Source organism: Podarcis tiliguerta (genome assembly GCF_965153285.1).
Source record: "Podarcis tiliguerta genome assembly, chromosome: 6".
In the NCBI taxonomy this organism is placed as follows: domain Eukaryota; kingdom Metazoa; phylum Chordata; class Lepidosauria; order Squamata; family Lacertidae; genus Podarcis; species Podarcis tiliguerta.
In genome coordinates this window covers 62,336,521-62,363,053 of record NC_139539.1, presented here as the reverse complement: position 1 = coordinate 62,363,053, position 26,533 = coordinate 62,336,521, and the positions used below count along the sequence as shown (strand labels likewise).

The window sequence follows — 26,533 nt, the reverse complement described above, 5'->3', positions numbered from 1 at the left end:
TGAACTAATATGTGGATTGGGTCTTAGTTGTTCCCTGCCTTCCATGCTTCTGAATGTTCGGTTGCAGTCACAACCTCACAGCAATAGAATCAAAATACTTTCAAAATGGTGTGTGTGTGTGTGTGTGTGTGTGTGTGTGTGTCTTCAGTCCTATACACCTAGGAAGTCCACTGAAGTCAAGAAGAATTAGTTGTGTGCAGACAGGGTTAACAGTTTTGCACTGTAAAAGGACATGTATAAAGATGTACTTAAATTCAAATGTTTATTTGCAGACTACTTTGGAAATGGGACGGAGCAGACTTTTGGGTGCACTGAACACATGCATGTGATACAGACTGGAAACAGACTCATTTACCCATCTATCCATCCCTACCATAATTGTGTCAGGCTTTCAAGCTTTCTCTGCTCTGCTTGTATATTTTAACAAATGGGGGTGGCAGTTGCTTTGACATCCACCATCTGTACCCATGTGGTTTTGGCCCATGAGTGAAGTTTTAAGCATCTTAACTCTTGCTATAAACTGAAGGGTTGGGTTCCTTCACGGAATATAATACATTAACCTCTGATAATGGTTAGGTTTAGAGCATGTCATTGGCAGGTAATGGGGCATTTCCCTCCCTATGGGAAATTGTTAGTAGCAAGGAGGGTTCATTAGCAATAGAAAGAGACAAAGAAGTTTCTGTTACCAGAACTGGATTGTATTCTAGTCAGAGCACACCAATTCAAACTAATGAATCTAAGTTAGTCTTGCTCACTTTGGCCCTGAGCTTTCCAGCAACAGGCCTGCACTTTAGAGCTCCATTTCTGACTGCTCTTTTTTCTCCCCAAAGCTTTCCCTATGGAAACCCACTCTTTAAAGCAGAATTGCAACAAAAGTCCATTAAGGTTTTCTGCAGATTGCCATTTGCTATGCTGCGGCGGTAAATAATGGGGTGGTTTTTTTGTGTGGGAAACCTCTGGAGCACACACACAAAAAGGTGTGTTTGGACCCAGAGCTTTAAAGTTCAGTCCGTGCCTGAAAAGTAGAGAGGTAAAGTAAGTAAAATAAGCCCCTTAGTAGAACTAGTCTTGGGTACAACCAACTGTCTGAGTGGCATGCAAAATTCATGCAGGGATTTGTACAGTCCACCTGACTTCAGTCGCAGGTGTTTGTTGGCCTACAACGAGTGTGTATCTATTACCTTTTTAATAATGTTTGTGTTTTGTATCCAACTGTGTATTTGTTCAGAGACAGGGAACTAATAAAGTTATGTCTAATAGTAATAAGACTAGCCATAAAGCGAACATAGAATCCAAGGATATGGCTGTACCGTCTGTATGATATTCCAATTATATTTTCAGCAGTTTTGATTTGCATCGCTTACAAAACATTTGCCTCGCATCATCTGCTTCATCCCGTACTCACATGCCAAACGCATGTTTTCATTTTCTCTGTCTGCATTTCTGGAGTTCTGCCAGGGATGGCCAATTTCTGTATTCTTCAGACAGCTCAAGTCTCTGGACTGCTATCTCCTTATCGTTATAAACCCAGCTGCTTGACTAAGAAACTTTTATCATTCTTTACTATAATTGTTATACAGTGGTACCTCGGGTTAAGAACTTAATTCGTTCTGGAGGTCCGTTCTTAACCTGAAGCACCACTTTAGCTAATGGGGCCTCCTGCTGCTGCCACGCAGCCAGAGCACGATTTCTGTTCTCATCCTGAAGCAAAGTTCTTAACCAGAGGTACTATTTCTGGGTTAGCAGAGTCTGTAACCTGAAGTGTCTGTAACCCGAGGTACCACTGTAGTGTCATGAGTACTTTGCAGTTCTGCATCTCAAGAAGTTTACAGACCTCATCAGTCTGGGAGCTTCTGCAGACCAGTTCCTTCCCACACTGCAAAAGCAATGTCAGACGTTCTGGGCTATGTGGGTGAAGCACAAACCCTGGCTCAGGGATGGGGAACCTGTGGCCACCCAGATGCTGCTAGACTGCAACTCACATCTTCGCTGCCCACTTGCCTTTCTGGCTGGGATTGACAGGAGTTGTAATCCAACGGTATCTTGGGGACCACGGGTTCCAGTCTTTGCTCTAGCTTCTTCTTCTACTATCATTGCCTCCGCTGGAAAGCATGCTGTAAAGCTAATATGGAAATGGACCCTTAGAGGGATAGGGCATAGATTGTTTAATTAGCCAAAGGCCTAGCAGGAGGAGAAAAAGTTTTTGCCTGCTGCCTAAAGATATGCAGTGAAGGTATCAGGCAAGCTTCCCTGGAGTGAGCATTCCACAAGTGGTGAGCCATCATAGAAAAGGTCCACTCTCATGTTACCACCTTCTGGACAGAGGAGGCACATGAAAAATGGCCTCAGATGATGATCACAGGTTGATTCATTTGACCAGGATTGCCAACTTCCTTTTAATTATTTTTTCCCCTTTCCCTGTGCCTTATAAAATAAATAAAATAAAATAGCTGCTGCCTAACAGGCAGAAATTCAGCAGATGCACAGTCTAAATACTGTACCTGTTAGCTGTCAATCTGCTGTGCAGTTTTATAACCTCTAGTGCTCTAAACCCAATTATTTTCATTTTTTAAAAAAATCTATCCATGCTGATGCTTGTTCACAAACTGTGCGTCACAAACCATACTCAAAAGTATAATAAATACACAATTTCCCTCACTCCAAACAGAGACACTGTCCCAGTCGCCTGGAGCAGAACCCACTGGCTGTCTGCAAATGGATACAGCTTGCTTTTCACCCATTTGTGGATGAGCTGCTCTGTGGCCTTCCAAGGCAGTCGCTGCCAACACTGTTTGATTAGAATCACAGCTGTACAATAAACAGATATTGTGTCTCAATCAAAGCCACAGCACAGAGCTTCCTCTATACCAATGGAGTCAGCGCTTCCAAAATTGCGTCTGCTCTTTATGGCCTTTGGAATGCCTGCTTCTTGGGGATCCTTTGCAGTCCCATCCCTCCCGCATGTTATATGTGGGGCTGCCTCTGAAGACAGTTCAGAAACTTCAGCTGGTGCAGAATTTGGCAGTGAGGTTGCTCACTGGGGCAAGAGGATTTGATCATATTACACCAATCCTGCTTGACTGCACTGGTTGCCAATTAGTTTCTTGGTCCAATTCAAAGTTCTGGTTTTGATCCATAAAGCCTTAAATGGCTCAGGATGGCCATACCTCAAGGACTGCTTCTCCCCATCTGAACTAACCTGGACCCTACGACCATCATGTCATACCCTCCAACATTTCTCCAATGAAAATAGGGATGTCCTATTCTATAATAATAATTTTACTATTTATACCCCATCTATCTGACTAGGTTGCCCCTGCTGCTCTGGGTGGCTCCCAATATATATATAAACATAATAAAACATTAAGAGAACTTTGCTATAAAGGGCTGCCTTCAGATGGCTCTGGGGTCGGATAACTCCATATCTTCAAACATTTCTTTGATGAAAATAGGGACAACCTAAGGGAAAGTGGGACATTCTGGGATCAAATCAGAAACCGGGATGGCTTTTATAAAACTAGGACTGTCCCTGGAAAATAGGGACACTTGGAGGGTCTGTCATGTGAGGCCCTTCTCCATGTGCCTCTAACATGAGAGGTCCAGAGTGTGGCAACACGAGAATGGGTATTTGCTGTGATAGCTCCCTGCTTGTGGAATGTGCTCCCCAGGGAGGCTCACCTGGAACCTTCATTACGTATCTTTAGGTGCAAGGTGAAAACGCTTCTCTGTAACCAGGTATTGGGCTGCTTAACATTCTATGGCCTTTTGAATGTATTTGTGAGAGGGTGGTTATTGGTTTGTTTTTGTTATGTATTTTATGCTCTCATTTTGTATTTTTATGTTGTGAACTGCCCTGCGATCTTCAGGGGAAGGGCAGTTTACAAATTTTAAAAAGAAGAAAGAAGAAGAAGAAACATAGATATTGCATTGTGTGGAAAGTGTTGAGTAAGGGCTGTAAAGAAAATAAGACATAGCCCACATTTCTGCATGCTGAAAGCACTGATTGCCTGCCTGAACCTAGAAACCATCTAAACTCTGGGCTGCTAGGGGCTCCAAAGTGATGTTGCCCACAGCATGATTCCTCTTGAGTGTTTACTGTGTCATCCGCTGTTATGCTGCACTGGAAATGTTAAGTCTCCTCGGGAAAAATCAATAGCTGAAATTGTGCCCACATGAAAATAATTTGTATTGTAGAAATAAACAGGAAGCGTTTCTTTTTCTTTTTTTGTTTTTAAACTGCCTCCCATATCTTGGAAACAATCTGGAGCGAATCCCCTCCTAGCTAGTGAGAAGCAGAGTTGCTTTTTATATACCTGGAAAAGAAAAAGAAAAAGAAAATGCTGAAGAGTTGCTTTTCAAGGATGCAATAGTAGGCATGTGATGTCCCTAGGCCAGGTTCAATAAACATTCCATGCGCTCCCTCCATCCTGGAAGTCTGCCTCGAATTGATTGGTGTTCGTCCGTGCAGTCTTGCAGCAGCTCTTGTGAAGAGAGCTAGTCGGAATTATTTTTATCGATTCTGCCACTATGTAATTTTTATAGAGCTGTTTGACCAGTGCGACCCGATACATATCATTACAGGGCTTTTGCTTTGTTTTGTTATCCCCTGAATGTACATGCAAAGCATCAGAACCACGCCAAAACATGATTACTAACAATTTGAGTTTTAATCTTGTCATCCCCTTGAGATTTTGGGGGAGGCATTTCCAACTCTGGAACTCATAAATGATAGGTGAAAAAGGACAAATGGGCAGTTCCTGATTGATGTGAGGACAGACTGCTAAACTTCAAAGCTGCGAGTTATGTAATAAGGATTAGAGGCTCCTGTTACAATTGCTAAATTACCAACCACAACTGCTATGATTAAACACCAACTAGAAATGCCAGTGAGGCTTGCTAAAGCTTCTGGTGTTCTTTGATCATCATAAACAAGGCATTACACAGCCCCACATAATTTTCTGACTCAGATTAAAATATACAAGGTGGCGATGTAGTTCTGGTTGATAGTGTGATCCCAGAAGTCTCTGTTCTGGTGCCTAATGCCTTGTTTCACTTAGTTTAAATGAACCTTGTAAGTTTTTGATGCCTAAACAGTCTGCTCAATATCTTTGCCTCAGGATTGGATTGTCGCCTACAATCTTGTAGAAATAATAAGAGGGGAAATGAGAATATGAACTGAAATCATTTTGATTTATGCTGTATCCTCTCAGTGCAATGTGTACCTTTTACCTGTGACCTCCTAGCTTAGTGATTTCCAACCAGTATCTTCCTACATGGTTAAGACAGTTGTTCATCCACAGTACCTCTGCTTCGTTCCTATCCCCCAATATAGGAAAGAAAGGTCTTTAAGGCACATAAGGGAAAGGGATTTGGGTAAGCTAATATTGCTTGCTAACATGCCACAAAGAACACCTAGTGGAAATATTATTGAAGTTTCATAGCAGTTACATGAGTGGGGACTCAAGCATATCCTTTAGCCAGGTGTCTTGTTTGTAGAAATTCATCGCTTAGGTGATGCTGACATGTAAGTACATACTCTCCTAGTGTCCTGGTTTTCCAGGGACAGTCTTGGAAATATGAAAGCCATCTTGGCTTCTGATTTGATCCTGGAATGTTTTTATTTTTCATGCCTGCGCCACTGCTGCCAAGCTCAGGAAAGAGGATGAGCGGGTGCTTGTTCTGAGCAGCAGCAGAAGCAAGGGAGCATTCCAGGGCCTCTCCAGGGCCACTGCTGCCAGAATCCTCCCTTGAGCAGCTTGTAGTGAGTGCTGGAGAGCAGGTGAGGAGGACGAGAAGCTTCATCCACCAAGGCAGGCAGAGGGCAGAGTTGTCCTGGGCAGGAAGAAAGGGGGAGCAAAGTGGGGCACAAGGAGTCTTGATTAAAAAAAAATACTGCTTTGTCTGTCTGTGTCTAATCTTGCCCCTTTCTAAAATATATTTATTGCTGTCTGTCTGTCTGTCTGTCTCTCTCTCTCTCTCTCTGTGTGTGTGTGTGTGTGTGTGTGTCTCCCAGGGTAATGAAATAAGACTGGGATTAAGGGGTTTCCTCCAGACAGTGGAGGGCATGTGTGCTGTGTCCTATTGGTGTGGTAGTCCTCTCCTTTCTTCTGAAGGACATGTTCTGTGGAAGAAGATGGGCAAAAATGGGGCTTCAAGGAGGGTCAGTTGGGGGGGGGGGAGAGTGAAAATGTTCCATCTGAGGAACCTGGAGGGTATGCAAATAATAAAACTGATAGTTCAAGAGACAAGAAAGGAATATTTCTAAAGTTCAAACAGGTAATTATTGTACTCCAGAAGGAGACATGAAAACGAAGCAGATATTTTCATCCAGCTTCCCCCCATTTTTATCTCTCAGTGCAACACCTCTTATAACCCAAAGCAATGCTCTGAGGCCACATTCACACCATTAATTTAAAGTATTATGATATCACTTTAAACAGATACATCTTTCCCCAAAGAATTATTGGAGCTGTAATTCATTAAGGGTGCAGAGAGTTGTTAGGGAAACCCAATTCCGCTCCCCAAGCTACAGTTCCCAGTGCGGTTTAACAATCAATCCCTCTTCACAGGGAACAAACTGCAGCTTTCAGAATTATTATTATTATTATTATTATTATTATTATTATTATTATTATTATTTTGTACCCCACACATCTGGTTGGGTTTCCCCAGCCACTCTGGGTGGTTTCCAACAAAGATTAAAAATACATTAAAATGTCACACAATAAAAACTTCCCTAAACAGGGCTGCCTTCAGATGTCTTCTAAATGTCAGGTAGTTGTTTATCTCTTTGACATCTGATGGGAGGGTGTTCCACAGGGCAGGCGCCACTACCGAGAAGGCCCTCCATTGGGTTCCCTGTAGCTTTGCTTCTCACAGTGAGGGAACGGCCAGAAGGCCCTTGGCACTGGACCTCAGTGTCTGGGCAGAACGATGGGGATGGAGACACTCCTTCAGGTATACTGGGCCGATGCCATTTAGGGCTTTAAAGATCAGCACCAACACTTTGAATTGTGCTCGGAAATGTACTGGGAGCCAATGTAGGTCTTTCTGGACCTGTGTTATATGGTCTCGGCGGCAGCCCCCAGTCACCAGTCTAGCTGCCGCATTCTGGGTTAGTTGTAGTTTCTGGGTCACCTTCAAAGGTTGCTCCACGTAGAGTGCATTGCAGTAGTCCAAGCGGGAGATAACCAGAGCATGCACCACTCTGGCAAGACAGTCTGTGGGCAGGTAGCGTCTCAGCTTGTGTACCAGATGGAGCTGGTAGACAGCTGCCCTGGATACAGAATTGACCTGTGCCTCCATGGACAGCTGTGAGTCCAAAATTACTCCCAGGCTGCACACCTGGTCCTTCAGGGGCACAGCTATCCCATTCAGGACCAGGGAGTCCTCCACATCAGTCAGCCCCTGTCCCCCAAGAACAGTACTTCTGTCTTGTCAGGATTCAATCTCAATCCATTAGCTGCCATCCATCCTCTAACTGCCTCCAGGCACTCACACAGGACCTTCACTGCCTTCACTGGTTCCGATTTAAAAGAGAGGCATAGCTGGGTATTATCCGCATATTGATGGACACCCAGCCCAAACCCCCTAATGATCTATCCCAGTGGCTTCATGTAGATGAAAAGCATGGAGGAGAGGACAGAACTCTGAGGCACCCCACAAGTGAGGGCCCAGGGCTCTGAACACTCATCCCCCAACACCACTTTCTGGACATGGCCCAGGAGGAAGGAGCGGAACCACTGTATAATAGTGCCCCCAGCTCCCAGCTCCTCTAGATGGTCCAGAAGGATGTTATGGTCAATTGTATCAAAAGCCGCTGAGAGATCCAGCAGAACTAGGAAACAGCTCTCACCTTTGTCCCTAGCCTGCCAGAGATAATCAACCAACACGACCAATGCTGTTTCAGTCCCATGATGAGGCCTGAATCCCGGATTGGAAGGGATCCAAATGGTCCGCATCCTCCAGGCATGCCTGGAGTTGTTCAGCAACCACCCGCTCAATCACCTTGCCCAATAATGGAAGATTTGAGACTGGGCGATAGTTGGCCATACTGGCCAGGTCTAAATATGTTTTTTTAAAGAGGTGGTTTAATGACTGCCTCTTTCAGCGGGTCTGGGAACGCTCCCTCACAGAGGGGGAAGCATTCACCACCCCGCAGAGCCCATTGCCCAGCCCTTCCCGGCTTGCTTTTATTAGCCAGGATGAGCAAGGATTAAGGAGACAGGTGGTTGGTTTCACACGTCCAAGCAGTCTGTCCACATCCTCAGGGGGTAACGGATTGAAATTGATTCCATGCAACTCGACCAGACAGGGCTCTAGCACTTTCCCGCCCCAGCCCTGCTCCCGAGGTGGTTGTTTGGGGGGAAGCCATGACTGTTTAAAGTAGCACCATAGTCCTTTAAATATATGGTGTGAATGTGGTTTAAGAGGTACACAATCCTTCCTGATATTGAATTGCCTGATAAGGGACAGAAACCTGTCACCGCAATGTGGCTGTTTTGTGATACCTAGCTTCCATACAAACTCCATGTAAATGTGAGTGTGCAGAACCAGAGTATTTCTGAGTCAAGCAAGAAAGAGTAATCCATAAGTAGCAAGAGGTAGTATCTGGAGCAGGTGCTACTGACATATAACGATCATTTCCAGGTACTTTGCCAGTTCTTGTTTTAGGTTTTTGCTTACTGGAAAACAACAAAATCACTTGACTTATATTATGAGTCATTCTGACATGAGTGTAATTGTGGGGGGCAAGTGAGTTTCTCATCATTCTCTCCAACATTGTACAAGATATCATCTATCTAGAGGGTTTGCAATCTGATGCAAAAACCAAAGGGCTGGGGATATTCATGAGGGATTAATAAGTGAGTAATGCAGCTACAGTGGGAATAACTCAGGCGGCAGTAGAAGAGCAATTAAGGAGAGGCTAAGTGGCTCAGGAAAGGTTTTGCTGCAGAACTGGGTTCTCCAAAGAGACTAAACAAGAGGCTGAGGGAAGCAGAGTGCTGAAGACAGGAGAGAGAGGACAAAGCTGTTCAGATTCAGGAGTTCCAGTCCTGGTTCAACAGCTGGAACTGACATTTGGGTTCCCAAAAAACACAATGTTCCATAAATTGGTCCCCATAGTAATATCTCTTCGCAAGCAGTGCACTAAACCTAGAATAATTGGTGCAGGAGGGTTTATTGCAAATAAATACAGCTGCACAGCACAGCCTACAAAGCACTTGAAACAGCTTAATATCTGCAAAGAACATGACTGCCACAATTTTTATTTGCAAGGAACAAGGCCTTCTTGGCAGTGGCACCTGCTTTATGAAGCGCTCATGCTCATCCTCAGGAAATCAAAGGGATGAGCTCCTTTGCAGTCTTCCTGTAACAAGCCAAAGCTTTCCCTGATTAGCAGGTCTCTAAGGATGAAGCTGTTGCCTATGTTGTTCTTGGTGTGATTTATTGTGTTGGATTGTTTTATTTTAAATGAATAGATTTAGGACTTTTGTTTTTATTATTGTTTTTACTATTGTAAACCTACATCTGGAGTTTGATGGTGAAAAGATACATAGTATAACAAGCCAAATAACCACCATTAAGAACACATAAATTTAGATATTATTATTATTATCATCATCATCATTTTGCACTCCCTCGGCTTTGCGCCCTGTTGCAGGGAAACTACCACTACTACCCTAAATCCAGTGCTGGCTTAAGCTACCCAAAGGCTTCTTGTCATGAAGACTATATATTACCTTCAGTGTAAGGAAAAATGTGCCTCTGAATACTAGTCAATGTCAAACGTAACAGAGGGTGCTATAGCAGTCAGGTTCAGCTTCTTGGCTTCCTACAGGAATCTGGTTGGCTACTGTAAGAATAGAATGCTGGACAAGATAGGTGATTGGTCTGAGACTTTCTCATATGTTCTTATCTCTCAGGGTTGTTGCAATGATATAATGGGCAAAGAAAAATGAAATATAAATGCAATATTAACCTACTAGGTTTTTCATAGTGATGCTCCAAAATTCAGTGCCATGTACAAAGGCATTCCTTGTTGAGTTTGGTGGGGCTTACTTCCAGGTAAGTGTGTTTAGAATTGCAGCCTGAATGTTGTATCAGCTAAAAGCTATCAAGGAAATGTATTCCTGTGTTTGTATGCAGAGGTGCTACTTTGTAGAGATATTTCCCTATAGAAAATAGGCATATAAACTTAACCTTGCATAGTGCATTGCAGAGCAAGGGTGACTGTTGTTTGGGATGAAGCTGGATTCTAACGATATCAATATTGCATCTTTAATGACATCTCTAGTGGTTTCCCAGATTAAGGAAATCTTTAACTGTGTTTCATTGTGTCGTTTCAGTTTCTCCAAAGATAAGTCATATCTCAAATGACATTGTGGTGAATGAAGGAAGTAACGTCACACTGGCCTGCTTGGCTACAGGGAAACCAGACCCTTCCATTTCTTGGAGACATATCTCTCCATCAGGTATGCTCAAAATCCACTCAATTTGATTCTCTGTCACAATGTGCATGAGGTTTTGGTGTGTTTGTGTGCGGTTTGGGTTGTTGCAGCTGTTTTAAGTTACACACAAGTCTAATATGAATTCCAAGTGCCAGGTTGTTCAGGAACCTAGAAACTTGCTAGAAAATTTGAAATATGTTACAGAATTTGATTAAAATCACTAATTGGATCATACTGGTGGCTAAAGTCCGTGATATAAATGACAGCAGTCAGAGAGCAGCTATTAGCTTTAAAATGTTATATATGTATGTTTCTGTGTGTTTTGTTTTGTTTCATTGTTAACAGACAGTTTCTGGCTTTGAGTTCCTGCCAAAATCAGTACCCTGTGGAAAGGTGAAACTGGTTAATGAGAAAGGGGGGGAAACTGCACATTTTCAAGGCTTTCTCCCCATGTTTGAGTGCCTCAGGCAAGAGATCTGAAGTTAGTTTCTAGCTTTTATCTGTTCATGCTCCACCCTACACAGGCACCCAACACACATGGCTATTTAACTATTTAATAGACTCCACCCTGGTGTTTTCTTCTCTTGCTTTCCTGTGCAAGGGAGAATGCAGATTCCAGGCAATGGAAGTGGTGCAATACAGACAGCTAGGTTAACAGCCTCAAAGGAGGTGGCAGGGAAGCTGCAAGTGGAGATTCCTGTTCAGATGATGGAAACACAATTCTGCCTTCCTGCCAGAAGCAGCATGGTATGGAATTGCAGCTCCATTGCCGGAACAATGGAGATATACTCCCTTGTCTCATAGGAACATGGGAAGCTGCCCTATGCTAATTCAGACTATTGGTCCATCTAGCTCAGTACTGTCTACACTAGGGTTTCCCAAATTTGGGAGTTGTAGTCCAAAAACAGCTGAAGACTCATCAATCCTAGCTAGCAGGACCAATGCTAGGAATGATGGGGACTGTAGTCTGAAAACAGTTGGAGATCCAAGTTTGGGAAACTCCTGTCTATACCGCAGTGGCGTAGCGTGGGGGGTGCAGGGGGGGCTGGCCGCACCGGCCGCAACATCGGGGGGGGGGGCGCTTGCACTCGCAGCTCTCTGCCCCTACCTGCCTCACTCACTCTCTCACACTGCAGTGCTGGCTGTGCGAATCGGATCCCAGCCGCCGGGTCGCCGCCCACTGTGGAGGGGAGGGTGCCAGGCGTGCGCTGCGGTGCGGAGAGAGAGCGAGGGACTATCTGGGGGAGGGACAGTGCAGCCGGGGGGGGGCGCAAATTACTTGCCTTGCCCCGGGTGCTGACAACCCACGCTACGCCACTGCTATACCGTCTGGCAGTAGCTCTCCAAGATTTCAGGCAAGATGCTCCCCATCCCTACCTAGCCATGCCAGAGATCAAGCCTTGTATCTTCTGCATGGAAACCAGATCCTCTACCACGGAGCTGCAACCCTTTCCCGTGAAACTTGCATGTTGTATGGAATTCAAGGAGAAAAGGATGGATATGTGATCTTGGAGATGCACATAAGTGCAGGAGGCACCAAGACTAATAGAGAAAGAGAGGCCTAGAGTGAGCAGGGGCAGGTGGAGGCTGCTCATCACGATGCTATCTTTGCCATCCCACCATGGGAATTAGGTGGCCCTAGAAGGAGAAGGGCCCTAAAGGGAGTGGGTGAGTAGTGATTGTTTCTCCTCCATTCCCACAATGGGAGTTGGGCAGGGGATAGGCTCAGGCAGAGAGAGGGCTATAGGCTTTACTCAGCCCTGAAACCTACTGTGTGTCATTGGGCCAGTTGTTCTCTAGTTCAGCCCAACTTACATCACAGGGAAGGTTTGTGGCAAATTAAAAAAGGGGCTTTATTGAGCTTCTTGGAGGAAAGGTGGACTAGAGAAGTAAATTGGAGATGTTGATGGACTACAGCTTTTCGTATCCCTGTCTTTGGGTGATGCTGGCTGGGGCTGATGGGAGTTGTAGTCTAGAGAGCCACAGGTTCTGTTCAGTTTCATTTGCATCCTTTGCTTCCCTTTCTTCCACATTCCTTTCTCCTCTACATTCTTTTACTCTGTTTGCCTCTTTTCCCTTCCTTCCCCCTTAACAACTAATCATCTCAGGGTGGTGACTTCTTAGGCCTGCCTTCCCCTCTCCTCTTTTTGTTCTTGCTGTATAGAGTGCCATGCATGTTGGTGACGCTAGATCAGGGGTAGTCAGTGCTGATGGACTACAACTCCCATCAGCCATGAATGGTATTGGAGAGCACCACGTTGGCTATCTCTGTGTCAGATGACTAGCATTGACAAAATGGCCACCAACTGCAACTTCAAGGAGGAGAGTTTATGTTGGGTTTAAGAGCTTATTCTGGTAGTTAGACAATATTTAGATAGTAAATCAACCTCGTATGGATGTAGGCGCTGGAGCCACATCCTAGCATGCCTAAAAGAAAGGCTAAGCAGCACTTTGCTTTATAGTGGAGGGCTTGAAAGAATTACTAATAGTGACCTTTAAAAGAGCAACAATTAAACCTTTTTAAGTGACCACCAAGGGAGTAGAAAAATCAGTTACTTCATAAAGGTGGTCTTTAACTAAATGTCAAACAAAATTGTGTTGGGAACCTTGGGGAGTCTTCAAAGTGGGAACCTAGGACGTGAACTCTCCTAAAAGGCGACACGGGGCCTTGAGTTGCATTGTGAAAATGACATTAGCAGAACCTTGCTGCCACCTTGCAATTTCAGTGCGAAGAGAAATTTGGAATGTCCCCCCACAGCTGAATTTCTGATTAAATCAGCACAGGATTTATTTATATATAGAAATATTTATAAACTGCTCTTTCATAAGATATATCAAGGCAGTAACTTAAGTCTTTTCTTCAATCCTAAACACACTTACTAAAAAGTAAGCCCCATTTAACACACTGGGACTTCCTTCTGAGTAAACAGGTGATCCTGCTGATGAATGTGGCCAACTCATTGGATCAAGAGATTAGAAATGAATAGCTTACTCCCATGAGATAGCATCCTTTGATGAATGATGTCTTCATAAAAACTTCTATTTATCTACATTGCATGAGAATTGGGACTACTTAGGTAAATTGAAACTAAAAAAATTACCTTTGGATAACAAAATCAATTAGGATTGTGCAGAAAAGATCCACAAGGAGGAACTCTGGATCCTTCCCAGTCATGGCCACCCCTTTTGCATTCTGAATGATTGGTTGATGCATGAATGTTCTACAGGAAAAAAAATGTTCTCTAGTAATCAGCCACTGGGAATAATCAGCGGAGATGAATGCAAGTTAAACACTTGTTAATACCAGATGGTGCTGAACCAATAAAGTCTGATTCAAATATTTAGGAGTTCCTGGAATGTACAGCTTTAGAATGCATATCTGGATCCTTTTCAGTAAAGATGCCCCTGCATGTTGAGAGCTAGGATAACAGGGAAGTTTTGGGTGAGTGTTCCAATATGCTTCCCTCAATCTGCAGCCTGAATAAGTATAATCCCATGAAAACTTGTGGAAAAAGTTAAAGCTTAGAAAAAGGGCACAGCAAGCTACTGAGTTTGGTCCCCTGTCCTAGGGCAGGATACCTATTCGCTAAGGCATTATAGAGATGTTTTCCCAGTCTCCTAAGAAAAAAAATTTTCAAGACTCTGTTGCTGCAAAAAGTAAAATAGGAACAATTGGAAGGGAAAAGAAATCTGATGGGTAGAGAAATGGCTGAATGTTCTCTCCCCACTTTCCACTCTAAACCAACTCACCCAGAACACACTTGCCTCTGTCATGGATGTTTTAGTTGAGATTCCTGCATTTGGGTCTCTTCCAACTCTATACAGTTCTATGATTCTGCTACAGATAGGGGTCATGGTGTCTCAGTTCTTTGGTAGAGATAATATTTAGCTTCATTTGCACAACTGCAGCCATGCAGATCCATAGAACACTTGAATTACATTTTAATGAATGAACAAAATGAATGAATTGATTACACTTAACTGAATAGTGTTCCATTTGGACATAAGTATTAACTAGAAACAGAATCATTCATTTAAAATAAGGCCTGAGAGAATGCTCCAGTTACGTTTAAACCATGTACATTCTAGCACAGAAATGCTGGTGGATCTCTCTCCAGAGAGGCATAAGATGCTCGTGTTGTGTCAACGAGGTGTGATCATGAGGATGATTTCAAGCTTGACAAAATAAATGGAAGAAGTACACCTGTTAACTTTTTTCTGAGACTATGGCAAGGAGACTATTGTTTAAGAAAAGATGCATCTGCAGTATATTTCATGCCTTGTTTAAGGCACTGGCTTCCAAGTACCTACATTACTGTATCAGCATTACTAGAGAGTTTTTTGGGGGGTGACTGCTTGGCAATCTGATATGGCTGAAATCCTGGGTCACCCTCTACCACAGAGAAAATTATGCTAGGGTAAAATAATTTATAAGGAGACAGCTTGTAGGCATCCTAAAATAGAGTCTAGAAAAACACACAGAGAGAAGCTGTGGGGGAAAAATAGAACCTTCTAGTCTAACTAAATTATCAGATAGGTAATAAAAGAAGCTGAGCTTATAGGGGAAAGAACACATGGTTTTTCATTATGTGGTGCACGTTCGATTTTTGCTTTGCTTTTGCTTTTAGTTCACTTGATGAACTAAGGTTCATTGGCACTTCATGTTTCTCCTCAGTTTTCACCTGTAATTCACAGCAGCATCCATATAATTACAAAGACTGTTGCTCTGAAATAGGGTTCATGCCTTGCATTCATAAGGTCCCACAAGTCCATTTGAAGAACTTGGAGGTAGAGGACTGGCAAAATACCTGTGCCTGGAGATATGGAGAGCTGGTATGGTCAGGTTAAATTGGCATACCTGGGATAATGTACCATTGATCTGAGCCAGTATGAATTAGTGCCATTTTTCTACCTAATATGAGAGTCAATACAGTCTCTCTTTTTGTAGTGTTCCACATTCATAACACCGCTTCAGTACAATCCTATCCATGTTCATGCAGAAGTAAGTCCACAATGTTAAGCATGCCTACAAGGGAGCAGATTAGACACAGACTATGTTCATATTAGCGTCATAACATGCAGCAAGGTTATTGCTCTTCGCTGCATTTCAAGTTACAATTTCACATTGCAAAGAGGGGGATGGGCATGTTTACATATTACCTGATGCACATTACATGCTTGGTTTCCCCATGCATGTAACACCCCACCCCCCACCCCCCCCCCGCTATTCATGAGACTGCACATTGATATGGATTGCTGCTGAAATCATGTGTACTTGGCTTCAAACACCACTGGTGGGAGTGCACTGGAGCCACAGTAAATGACAGTGTGTATACGGCCATGGAATCGACACTTCACAGTGCAAACTATAAAATGCAGTATAATTTGAAGAGGGGGAAAATAACCACTTTGTATAGTTTCCACTTGGCAAAGGTTGGTACATTGCTTTTTGTTGAGGGAAAACTGTTAGTCTAATATGAATGAAAATAAACTGTAAAGTTATTTTAACTTAGTACATAAATTAGAGCATGAGTTTTAATGGGGCATGTTTAACTTGCAGTCATTATGTAAATTCATTCATTATTATAAATATTCATTATCTGAAGCTATTATGTAAATCCGCCAAATCTACACATTTAGTGTAACACTAGAAGGAACATGGAACAGAAGCTTGTAATCTGAAAATCTTATATTGTTGAAATGTCATCTGAATAAATTGCAGGTATTAGTTATTTTGTTCTGACATTTAAGAGCAAAGTGCAACATCAATAGCTGAAGAATGAAACTGGAATCTTAAAAGAATTTGGGGTTGTCTGAGACATAATTCTGCCTCCTAACACTTGTATGCACAGCATGCTTATTATACTTTCCATTTTTTGAAAGCAAGAGCTAGAAATGTTAAGTCAGAGGAGCTGCATTGCAGCACTTGCTCTCCAACCTTCTCAAAGCCCTCCAAGGAATGAGCTACTGCAATTTCTCTTCAAACCGGCTTACACATTACCTTTATTGTTCAGCCATGTTGAAATGGCCTCCAGGTGTGATGGTTTAGCTCTATCTCACTGCAACATGTGGAGTTAGTCACCGTTTTGCCCTTCTGATCCTATGTACCATCTCCACATAGTCCCTAGTTGCTTCTGGGACAGTATGGTGCTGGCATCAAGATGCTCCAAATAATCAGATCTAAGTATCATGGTGTGGTTTTTTTATGCATGAGAGTGGCAAGAATGGCGTTCCAGCATGCAGCATCCTTTCAAGTAGTTGGGTTGTTGTTTTTCCCCTGTGATGAAGGTAATGTAAATAAAGCCCTGGGGAGCTCACTCAGTTGCTGAGCCGTTCTTGCAGATATGGTGCTTTCCCTATAACTCACTTGCACTCTGCCTTTTGAAAGCTTAACTCCACTAATACAATGAATAAACAAAATTCAGCAGAATGCCTTGGTCAGACTGGCAGAGTAGGGTGTGGGGAGAGTCAGAGAATCCTCTAGCACCTTAAAGGCTGACTCTTTATCATGGTATGAGAACTTAATTGCCAATAAGTCTAATTAACCGGTGCATGAAGACTGACTTAGACAAAGGGAAGGAAGGAAGCTAAAGGATACGAATTAATCCTCCAGTTAAAGGCCTTTTCTTGCTTTACAAAGCAGGAAAAGGCCTTTAATTGTGAAATGGGTTAATGGGCCTGGAGAACGATACTTCAGACCTTTTGCACTCATATTTCACTCCAGCTTTAACTTTCTGGATGGGTTCTTTTTATGTCTCTTGTCTTTCGTTTATTCCCATCTTATCAATTTGGTTGGACTTCCAATGTACCTAAGTGAACATAAACTTGCCTCCTTTTCTGTAAAGCATTAAAGAACGAGAGCCCCATATGCATACGGCTAAAGATAGAAGGAGCCCTATGACCCACCAGTGTCCCTGATTATGAGGAAACATCCTGTGGGCATACAGCCTTTTCCTATTAACACCAAATATGTGGTCATGATAGGGGCAATAATAGACAATACATTAATGTACAATAATGTATATTAATCCTGCATGAATGACAGTAAGATCAGAAATGGCAAGAGAGAAAAGCAAATATCCCTCCTCTGCAATGTAATTCATCTAATGCGTCTTTCACCAAGCGTTCCCTGATGTGTTAGGGGTTTTTGAAATGTTTGTCCATTCAATTCTTAATACCTGATTTCGGTGTCCATTCGGTGTCCTTAGGGGCAGTCCTTTGTGGTCTGTGCAAATAACTGAAGGGTGTTGTTGTCAGATGAGGGAACCTATGGCCTAGAAGATGAGCAGGTTAAATTATTGGAATAATAAACCAGATGTGTATAGCTTGACTAGAGAACTGGCCCTTCAAGCCAATAAAAAAATGTTTGAGCATTTGTAAAATATTAATTTTAAAGTGATGGACATGTGTGTGTTTGGTAGGAGTTGATGGTGATATCCAAACATAGGCCACAGGCACCATGCTGCTTTAAACAGCCATGGCTTCCCCCCAAATAATTCTGGGAGCTGTAGTTTGTTAAATGTGCTGAGAATTGTTAGGAGATCCCTATTCCCATCACAGAGCTACAATTCTCAGAGGGTTTAACAACCAATCCCTCTTGCTAGCCAAGTCTGGGAATTGTAATTCTTAGCACCCTTAAAAAACTGCAGCTCTCAGAATTCTTTGGTAGATCTGTTTAAAGTGCTTTAAATGTATGACTGTTTAAAGTGCTTTAAATGTATGCTGTTAATGCGTCCACAGTAATATGACATGGTTCATATGGAACCAAATTGTGCAGCGTAATCACCACTGTTTGTAATGAAAATGATATTCTCAGAAGCAGTTTACTCAGGTGACTGTAACACAAAATTTCCTACGCACACACACACAAAAAGGGTGTTTAGCATTTGGCCCCATTCATGTGAAGGAGACTGCAAGATTTCTATTTGATGCTAAATCAGGCTCATCGTTAATTCGATAGCAAGTTCAAGGGGGAGATCAATGCCTATTAGAGAAATTAAGACTCCTCTTTCCAAGAATGAGTAAAAGGTATATCACTGCTGGTACAATCTGAAAATGTTAACTCATGCCCATTGCAGATCTCAGGGGTTTCTACCCTTACCATGCATTTAAGAATAGTAGTCAGAGGTATAGGAATGGGAAGAAAAGAAGGAGTGATTAGGCATATGTAGTTCACACCTAAATCCCGGGTTCACTTGGTTGCCATGCCTTTAGTCTCACCCAAAGCAGAAGTGAAAGCTGACCATAGAAAACAAAGGAGAAGTGCAGAATTTATCAAGAATAGTGTCAGACTATGTCATATTGAGAGTTGACCCATTGAAATCAACATAGTTGTTACTCTTTCAGCCTATTGAGTCCTATTATTTCCAATAGCTCTAGCACTTAACTATCACTGAGGATGTTAAAATTATTGATATCAAACTGCCTGGGTCTCAACATAAGAACTGAAGAGAAACCTGCTGGATCATCCCAAGGGCCCATCTAGTCCAGTATCCTGTTCTCACAGAGGTCAACCCAGGGGCTTGTGGGAAACCCACAAGCAGTTAAGATGAGCTGGCGAGGCCCTTGTTGCCAGTTCTGTCAAGCTGTGGTTTGTGGAATGGAGGCACAATACAGTGGTGCCTCGGGTTACAGACGCTTCAGGTTACAGACTCCGCTAACCCAGAAATAGTACCTCAAGTTAAGAACTTTGCTTCAGGATGAGAACAGAAAATCGTGCGGCGGCAGTGGGAGGCCCCATTAGCTAAAGTAGTAGCTCAGGTTAAGAACAGTTTCAGGTTAAGAACGGGCCTCCAGAACGAATTAAGTTCTTAACCTGAGGTACCACTGTACAGGGTCTTCTTTGTGGCTACCCCTCAGCTGTGGAATAATCTCCTGTATGAAGTGTGTCTGTTTCAGACACTGAGAACTAGTAACTTAATGCCCAATTTTAGGAGTGGTAAGATCATTTTGACTCAAAATTCTAGGGTTCTGTGCCCTGAAGTACCTCTCCAGTTGGAGATGTTGTTATTTCATCACGGGTACAGTGATGTGGTTTCCACGTTACATTAACCATAGTTGAACTATAGCTCAGTGTAACTGAGTAGTGTATTGAAATCATGGCCGCTTTGCTCTTCCTCTACTCCTGCTAGGAAACAGGCAGTGGCCTGACTTGCCACATCACTTGAACCCAGACTTATGGTTTGTTTCCCTCCAGACAAATCAGAAGAGGAGGCCAAGGTTTGTTCTGTGGCAGCAGGCACAGAGAAGCAGTTTGCCTGGGATTTTAGCTTCATGTACCATCACACTGCTCATTCCCATAAAGCCAGGCCAAGAAACTGAAGTATATTAGTTTGTATGCTGTTTTGTGGTCTCCCTGCAAGGAATCTATGTCACATCCTGCTTCTTCAACATGAAACACGAGATTGAAGATCTTGGTGTGTCAGAAATACAGCAGTGGAGCCCAGTGCCCCCCCCCCCCCCGAAAAATAGGTGCCGGAACACACTTTTTAACCAAAAAAAAAGAGAGGTGCCAGTATTGCATACCCTTGAGTGCCCCCTAAAGAGGGGGGGGAGCACTGGTGGAGCCCTATCTGCAAAGCAGCCTTTCAGTTTCTGTGATGTGCCTGTGTGTCTCTATAAGAGATTGCAGCATTTCACTTCCTCTTCCTGCCTGAATCTCTTTGTCCTCTGTGTAGTGTGCTAATAATGCCTGCCCCCAATAAAAGCCTTTCTTTTTCTGCAAGGAGAGCCTTCCTAAGCGCTGAATGGCAAGTATGTTTGGCCCTAAACCCACAGGTGACTGTATGAAAAAGCAGTTTCAGGAACTATTTCACAACATGTGAAAACTTTATGATCTTACCAAGAGGTTCAAGGTTTTGTTTTGTTGTCACAAAGCAAGGTGATGTAACACAACAAATGCAACACATGTAAAGGAAAAGAAAAAAGCTGGCAATGATTTCTTTGTAAATGGCTAAAATTAAAATACACCAAGCATATCTGAATCGCAGAGGTGTGGAGGACACACGGCTACAGCTGAAAATAACAAGGGACAGAATAATAACAGTGTGCTGGGGAGCATAATTGCAACACAGCATAAAATTCCCGTAATAACACTAAACATTTGCAGTTCAGTGATATCGCCAGCCTGTGCTTCAGGATTAGCTTTGTTGCTCTTTCATCCTGGAGGAATCCCCTCCCCATTAGCAAATTTCGGTTCTGATTCTCTCTCTCTCTCTCTCTCTCTCTCTCTCTCTCTCTCTCTCTCTGTCTCTCTGTGTGTGTGTGTGTGTGTGTGTGTGTGTGTACGTGCACGTGCCGTAACTGAACTCTATCCAATACAATCCCTATTATTTCTGGACAGCACTAAAGCTCTGAAGATGTATTACACTAATGTATCATCATAGCACTGTCATTCTGACGATATATTAGTGTAATACATCTTCAGGGCACTCAAATGATGGGGCTGTCTAGGAGTTGATTCAATTCAATTACTGGACAAAAGGCATTGCTAGTCAACTGAATGGAGAAAGAGAGAGAATACTTCCTGTAGAAGCCTTGCTAGAGCGCATTAGTGCAAAAATGTCATTATGAAGGCTGCTATTGTGTGAAGGCTGCTGCCATACTCCGCACAATGATATTGAGCACACACGCCTGTATTCATGAGGAGGAAACACAATTGTACGCTGGTGAGCTGGGTTGCACTAATTCCTACAATCATGCTTTCCAAAAACTACTGCTATGTGGTTTTGGGAAATTGCTATGATCACGTAACTGTGTGTGCCATACTTCTCTGCTAATTCCCTCTGCATGATCATAGGTATATGCGAGACAAGATCAAGGATAGGCATATCGGAACTCAATCCTATTGTATCAAAGAAATTCAGCAGCAGCAGCACAGCTATAAACCCATCCTTCAGGTGGTTATTATACTGGTTTTATTTAACAGCAATCTTCAGTATCTTGGAACACTGATGCCCACTTTGCATGTTAGAGAGAAAGAATGTACACAAAATGAAGTCTGCTTGTGAGGGCACATGTCATGTTTGAAGAACTTCCATCCATGTATGCAGACTGATCTTTCTACACTGGGAATCAGACCAGGATCAGGGAGATTTAAGCTGTGAAACCTCACTGTGTGACTATAGGTCACTGCTATGTTTCAGCCTAAGCTACTTCATAGGGTTGTGCCAATAAGAAAACGGATGTGGGGGGTGGGAGCTCCTTGCAGGAAATGCAATATAAAAAATATAATAAGTATATTAAATATTGCAACAACATGTGGACTAAACTAATAAAAATGAGGGATGGCCCTTAGCTCTGTGGTAGACCAAGTGGTTCCAAATTCAGTCCCTGCCATATGGTCAGGAAGAACTGCATGCCTGTGACCCTCAGAGGTGTTACTAGTCATAGGAGACAATAATGGGCTAGATGGACAAATTGGCAGACCTGGTGTTGAAAAGCACACACTTTGTATATGTTTTTTATCCATCATATGTCCAATGACCCTTAAACTGACCACTGAATTTCAGAGGTTCCTGTTGCAGAAAAATCTCTCTCTTCCCACGACTTCCAGTTTGTTTAGCATAGACTCATAGAAGAGTTGAAAGGGACCCAAGGGTCATCTAGTCCAACCCCTTGCAATGCAGGAATCTCAGCTAAAGCATCCTGTGGCCCAAGACACCATAATGTTGTAATAGCTGGAATTATGAAAGCTAGACGGAAAACATCATAGCTCCCTTCTTGGAAACAAAGGAAGGGTGCAACTGTCCCATGCTATAGGAAACAAATGGAACAATGTGGAAACTGGGACAACTCTGGGTTTGTTCTCTTTTAAATTGGTCAGCTCCAGATTCATATTCTCTTTGTAATGGTGAGATATACAGATCATAGTGAAATAGCTGAATTTTCTAGATGACTGAAAGAATTCGTTGCAGACGTTTTCATACGTGTGTGTGTGTTATGGGGAAACAGTGTAAAACAATTCAGTGGTTTTATTTGATGAGCACTGACATACCTCCCTTATGCCATCATTATTCTGCTGGCAGGCAACAGCTTGATTATGGGCACCAGAACTGCTCTTATCTTCCAGGTGAGAGATGAAGGAATGAGGTGAAACATCTGTTCCCTGCAGCTAAGTTGGAATGGGTCTGGAGATTAGCCAGAAATCCTTCAGTGGCAAACCACGGCAGGAAGAATCAACTCTGACTTGGCCAGGAATAGCCAAAAGCTCAGAGGACTCTCATTTTTCATGTAGGAAAATAGAAAATTGGACATTAGGCCATTATGAATAATTGCCCTGGCCTGCTGAAAGCTATTTATCTCAATCTCAGTCTGTGGCATGTATTTCATATTTACTTTCTTGTCTTAGTAGGGGGAGATGAGAGTACTGGATAGCGACTATTTCATCCTTTCCCAACAGCTTAGATTGAGTATTTGTAACTGGGTAAAACTCAAAGGGAGGATTCTGCTGGTAGTAGGGTCAGATTGATTCTGGGCAGCTCCCAACAAAATACTAAAACCACACAAAAAATCATACACAAAAAACTTCCCTATACAGGACTGCCTTGAGATGTCTTCTAAAAGACAAATAGTTGTTTATTTCCTTGGCATCTGATAGGGTGGCATTCCACATTCTGTGCTGTTTTATGCCACAATATCCATAACACATTTGCCATGTGGACATTTATCCTTCCTTCCAATGCCAACATCGCATGTGACCATAGGAACATCATGTGGCTTGACTATCATTCATTCATTCCCCACCCTTTCCCCCCTGACAGGGACTCAGGGACTTATCTAGTCTAAGTCTTTAGACATCTCTGTCACTTTCTTCTGTCCTGCTTTTACTGCTTCTTCTTACAACCTGGATCATGTGCAATAATGGGTAGGAACATGATATGAGAATTCTGCAGCAGAGATGTTGGTTAGGTATGATGACATTTTGGACACACCACCTACTTTGACGTTTTCATCCCCCAAAAAGTTTTTGATTTGAGTTTCTACTGAAATGAGGCTGCATTTTAATGTTGTATTTTAATCTTGTTTTTAAGTTGTATTTTAATCAAGTGTTTTTATACCTGGTGTTAGCCGCCCTGAGCCCGGTCTTGGCTGGGGAGGGTGGGGTATAAATAGAATTTATTATTATTATTTTATTATTATTATTATTATTATTACTGACCCTTTATTCTATTGTTCCTTGTTGTTGAGGGTGAGTTGCTCTTTCTAGGTTTGCATATATTCTGCTGCCATTCTAACGCTTCGGCCTTTTTTGAAAGGCTTTTCTTAACTATTAAAAAAACCCACTAGGCTTCAATGACAAAATAATTGTAACATTTATTTCAGCATCTGTAATGTTCAGGGACTTAAGATTTGTTGTGACCAAGTAATAAGGCTTCACAAGATCTGTTAGCTCTCCAAAGCCCTAAGAATATTCTTCATTCTTTAAAAGAGCCATGTTAAAAATGGAGGGACCACCACTGGAATAGCTAGATGTGATAAGTATATATTTAACTCAGACTGAATGCAAACTTTGAGCAAGCAGCTCATTGATAAGAATAATGGCAATCAGCCTCACAGGTGCTCAGTCTTGTGCTAGTATGATGAAGCTGCAACATGTGGAATAGGTATGCTTCTGGCTAGAGAAAATACTAGGAAGATAGGGAATTCAGTATGCAACTCTCCAGGATTTCAGACAGGAGACAGCGCTACCTGGAGATGCTGGGGATTGAACCTGGGACCTGCTGCATTGCAAAGGAGATGCTCTGCCACCGACCTACAGACCTTTCCTTGATCAGTGGCAGTAAACCAGGTGTGCTGCAAGGCTAACCCAGGCCTGTGTTAAAGCAGAATGAGAACACTGCACCGGTAATGGGTTGTGACTTTAGTATTCAGAGCTCCTAACACGTAGTGAAAAGAAGGGTCTTAACCCTTGATAGACTGCTATATATGTCTACTGGGCTTTATCTGGCATCAAATTGTGAAGCCTTCATATTTGGCTTCCTGGCTACAAGCTGCAGGGGGATATTTATTGAAAATGCTTCGTCCTTGGTTGCTGCGATCTTCAGCTGTTAGCAGGAAAAGGAAGTCGGCAATTAAGCCCACACTCCTATGCATACTTACTTCTCAGTACTCCCATTTGTACCCAGGAGAATGTATTTCAGAGTCAACATGCCCAGGATCAGAGTAAACATCTTGTCACGAAGGTGAAGATGGGAAGTCTATTTCTTGGACCATGCTTGTGACATGGGAGCATTCTGAACAAAAACACGGAAGAGAATTAACTCTGTCCCTGGCTGTTTTGTTGATCTCCGGTGAACACTAAACCTTTGCACCTGTAGTGTAGGTAGCCTGACTTTTCTTCTTCTTCTTCTTCTTCTTCTTCTTCTTCTTCTTCTTCTTCTTCTTCTCTTCCACAACAGAAGGACGTCTGACCATGCTGCTATCCATATAGTGTACAGATATCCATCTGGTCTATTTGTTTCAGTATCTTATGCTATTTCCAACCGAGAGCAGCTGTTTTTATCTACATCAAGAGTATTAAAATGTAGATAGACATCCTTTATATCAAGATTCTACCTCTAAGGCAGCAAAATCAATACCCTAATGTATCCTAGCACAACAGCTGGGTAAGGATGCCATGGTAAAATGACTGTAAAAGGAAAATTCAAAGTTACTTCAGTGTATGGTGACTTTATGGATCTCAGTTATATATAATTTAGCCTGACAGCAGTTCGGCTCAATGATAAAAAGTTAATATAACTTTGAGAGTGGTGGTGGGGAATTAAACCTGGCTTTTTCAGTTTTAAAACCAATATGTACACTAGCCTCAAAACTAGCAATTTTGAAACAGCAGTGAACTGGACACTGTGCTTCTAGGAAAAATATAAATAGTCCCTATGAGTCATTTTATCTCTGAATAGAACATAAAAATATACTTTTTCAATAAAGTGCTGTTTGAGGATTGCCACTTAGTATTAAAGGGAAACTGCAGTGCAGTTTACTATAATATTTTTGATTTATTACAAGATAGAGAATGTTCTCTGGAAATGGACAGCTTTATGCTGGCATTACTGTTACTTACTATTCTCGCGTCATTGTAGCAACACCACTTTGATGATTGACAGTAATACATCAATTTAATAGCCTTAAAAGATTTGTTTCTCTAATGATGCATTTGTGTAATGATGGACCATCATTTCATGAAACTTTTCTGAATCAGCACTTAGAGGATTTGCATGGTTTGTTTTAAAATCTGTGCAGAAAGTGACACCCAGAGATGATAATTTTGTTTTTTAAAAGTTGCTATCAATCTTTATAGATATAAGGGTCACCATTAGCTCTTTAGGGTTTATGGAGATATCACAGCTTTTAGGGCAGGAATAGCCAATGTGTTGCCTCCTGGTTTTGTGGATTACAGCTGCCAACATTGCTGGCCATTAACAGTATCGGCTGGGGTTGATGGGAGTTGAAGTCCAAAACATCTGGAATGCACCTCATTGGCTGCTATCCATGGCTTAGACCAGGCTTCCTCACCTTCGGCCCTCCAGATGTTTTTGGTCTACAACTTCCATGATCCCTAGCTAGCAGGACCAGTGGCCAGGGATGATGGGAATTGTAGTCTCAAAATATCTGGAGGGCCAAGGTTGAGGAAGCCTGGCTTAGGGATAAAGTACTTTATATATCAGATGGAATCCATGGCACATGGACCTCAGGGGTTGGTACTCTCAGACAGGTGCCAAAGCTTTAGCACCTCAGAGGAACACTGCTAATCCATGAACTGCTGCTAGTATCCTCTTGAGTACAAGCTGCTGGAAACTGCTTGCGGTCAGGTCCTGCTTACAGGTTCCTCACAGGAACTGATTGACCACTGTGAGAACAGGATGCTGAAATAGATGGACCATTGGCCTGATCCAGCAAGCTCATCATATGTTACTGTAAAGACAGTCCCTGCTTTTTATTAAAAGGATGTGACCATTTATTTTAATGCAGAACTGAGGAGGCTTCGAGCCTCCAACAACAGTCAAGCGTCTTACCAAAATACACTAACAAACTCCAGGGAATTCTTCCTTCCATGCTGCCTCTGGAAGCAGGTGGACCTTCCT

General features: G+C 42.6%; 1 protein-coding gene across 2 annotated transcripts in view; it reads left to right on the top strand.

Annotated features, from left to right (window-relative positions):
• Positions 1–26,533, top strand: part of NEGR1 (neuronal growth regulator 1) — a 434,347-nt gene that overhangs the window by 268,101 nt on the left and 139,713 nt on the right. For both annotated transcript variants that reach the window (XM_083448443.1, XM_083448442.1), the window contains exon 3: positions 10,350–10,475. In XM_083448443.1, the coding sequence (XP_083304569.1) occupies positions 10,350–10,475 (126 nt within the window). The remainder of the gene's footprint in view (positions 1–10,349; positions 10,476–26,533) is intronic.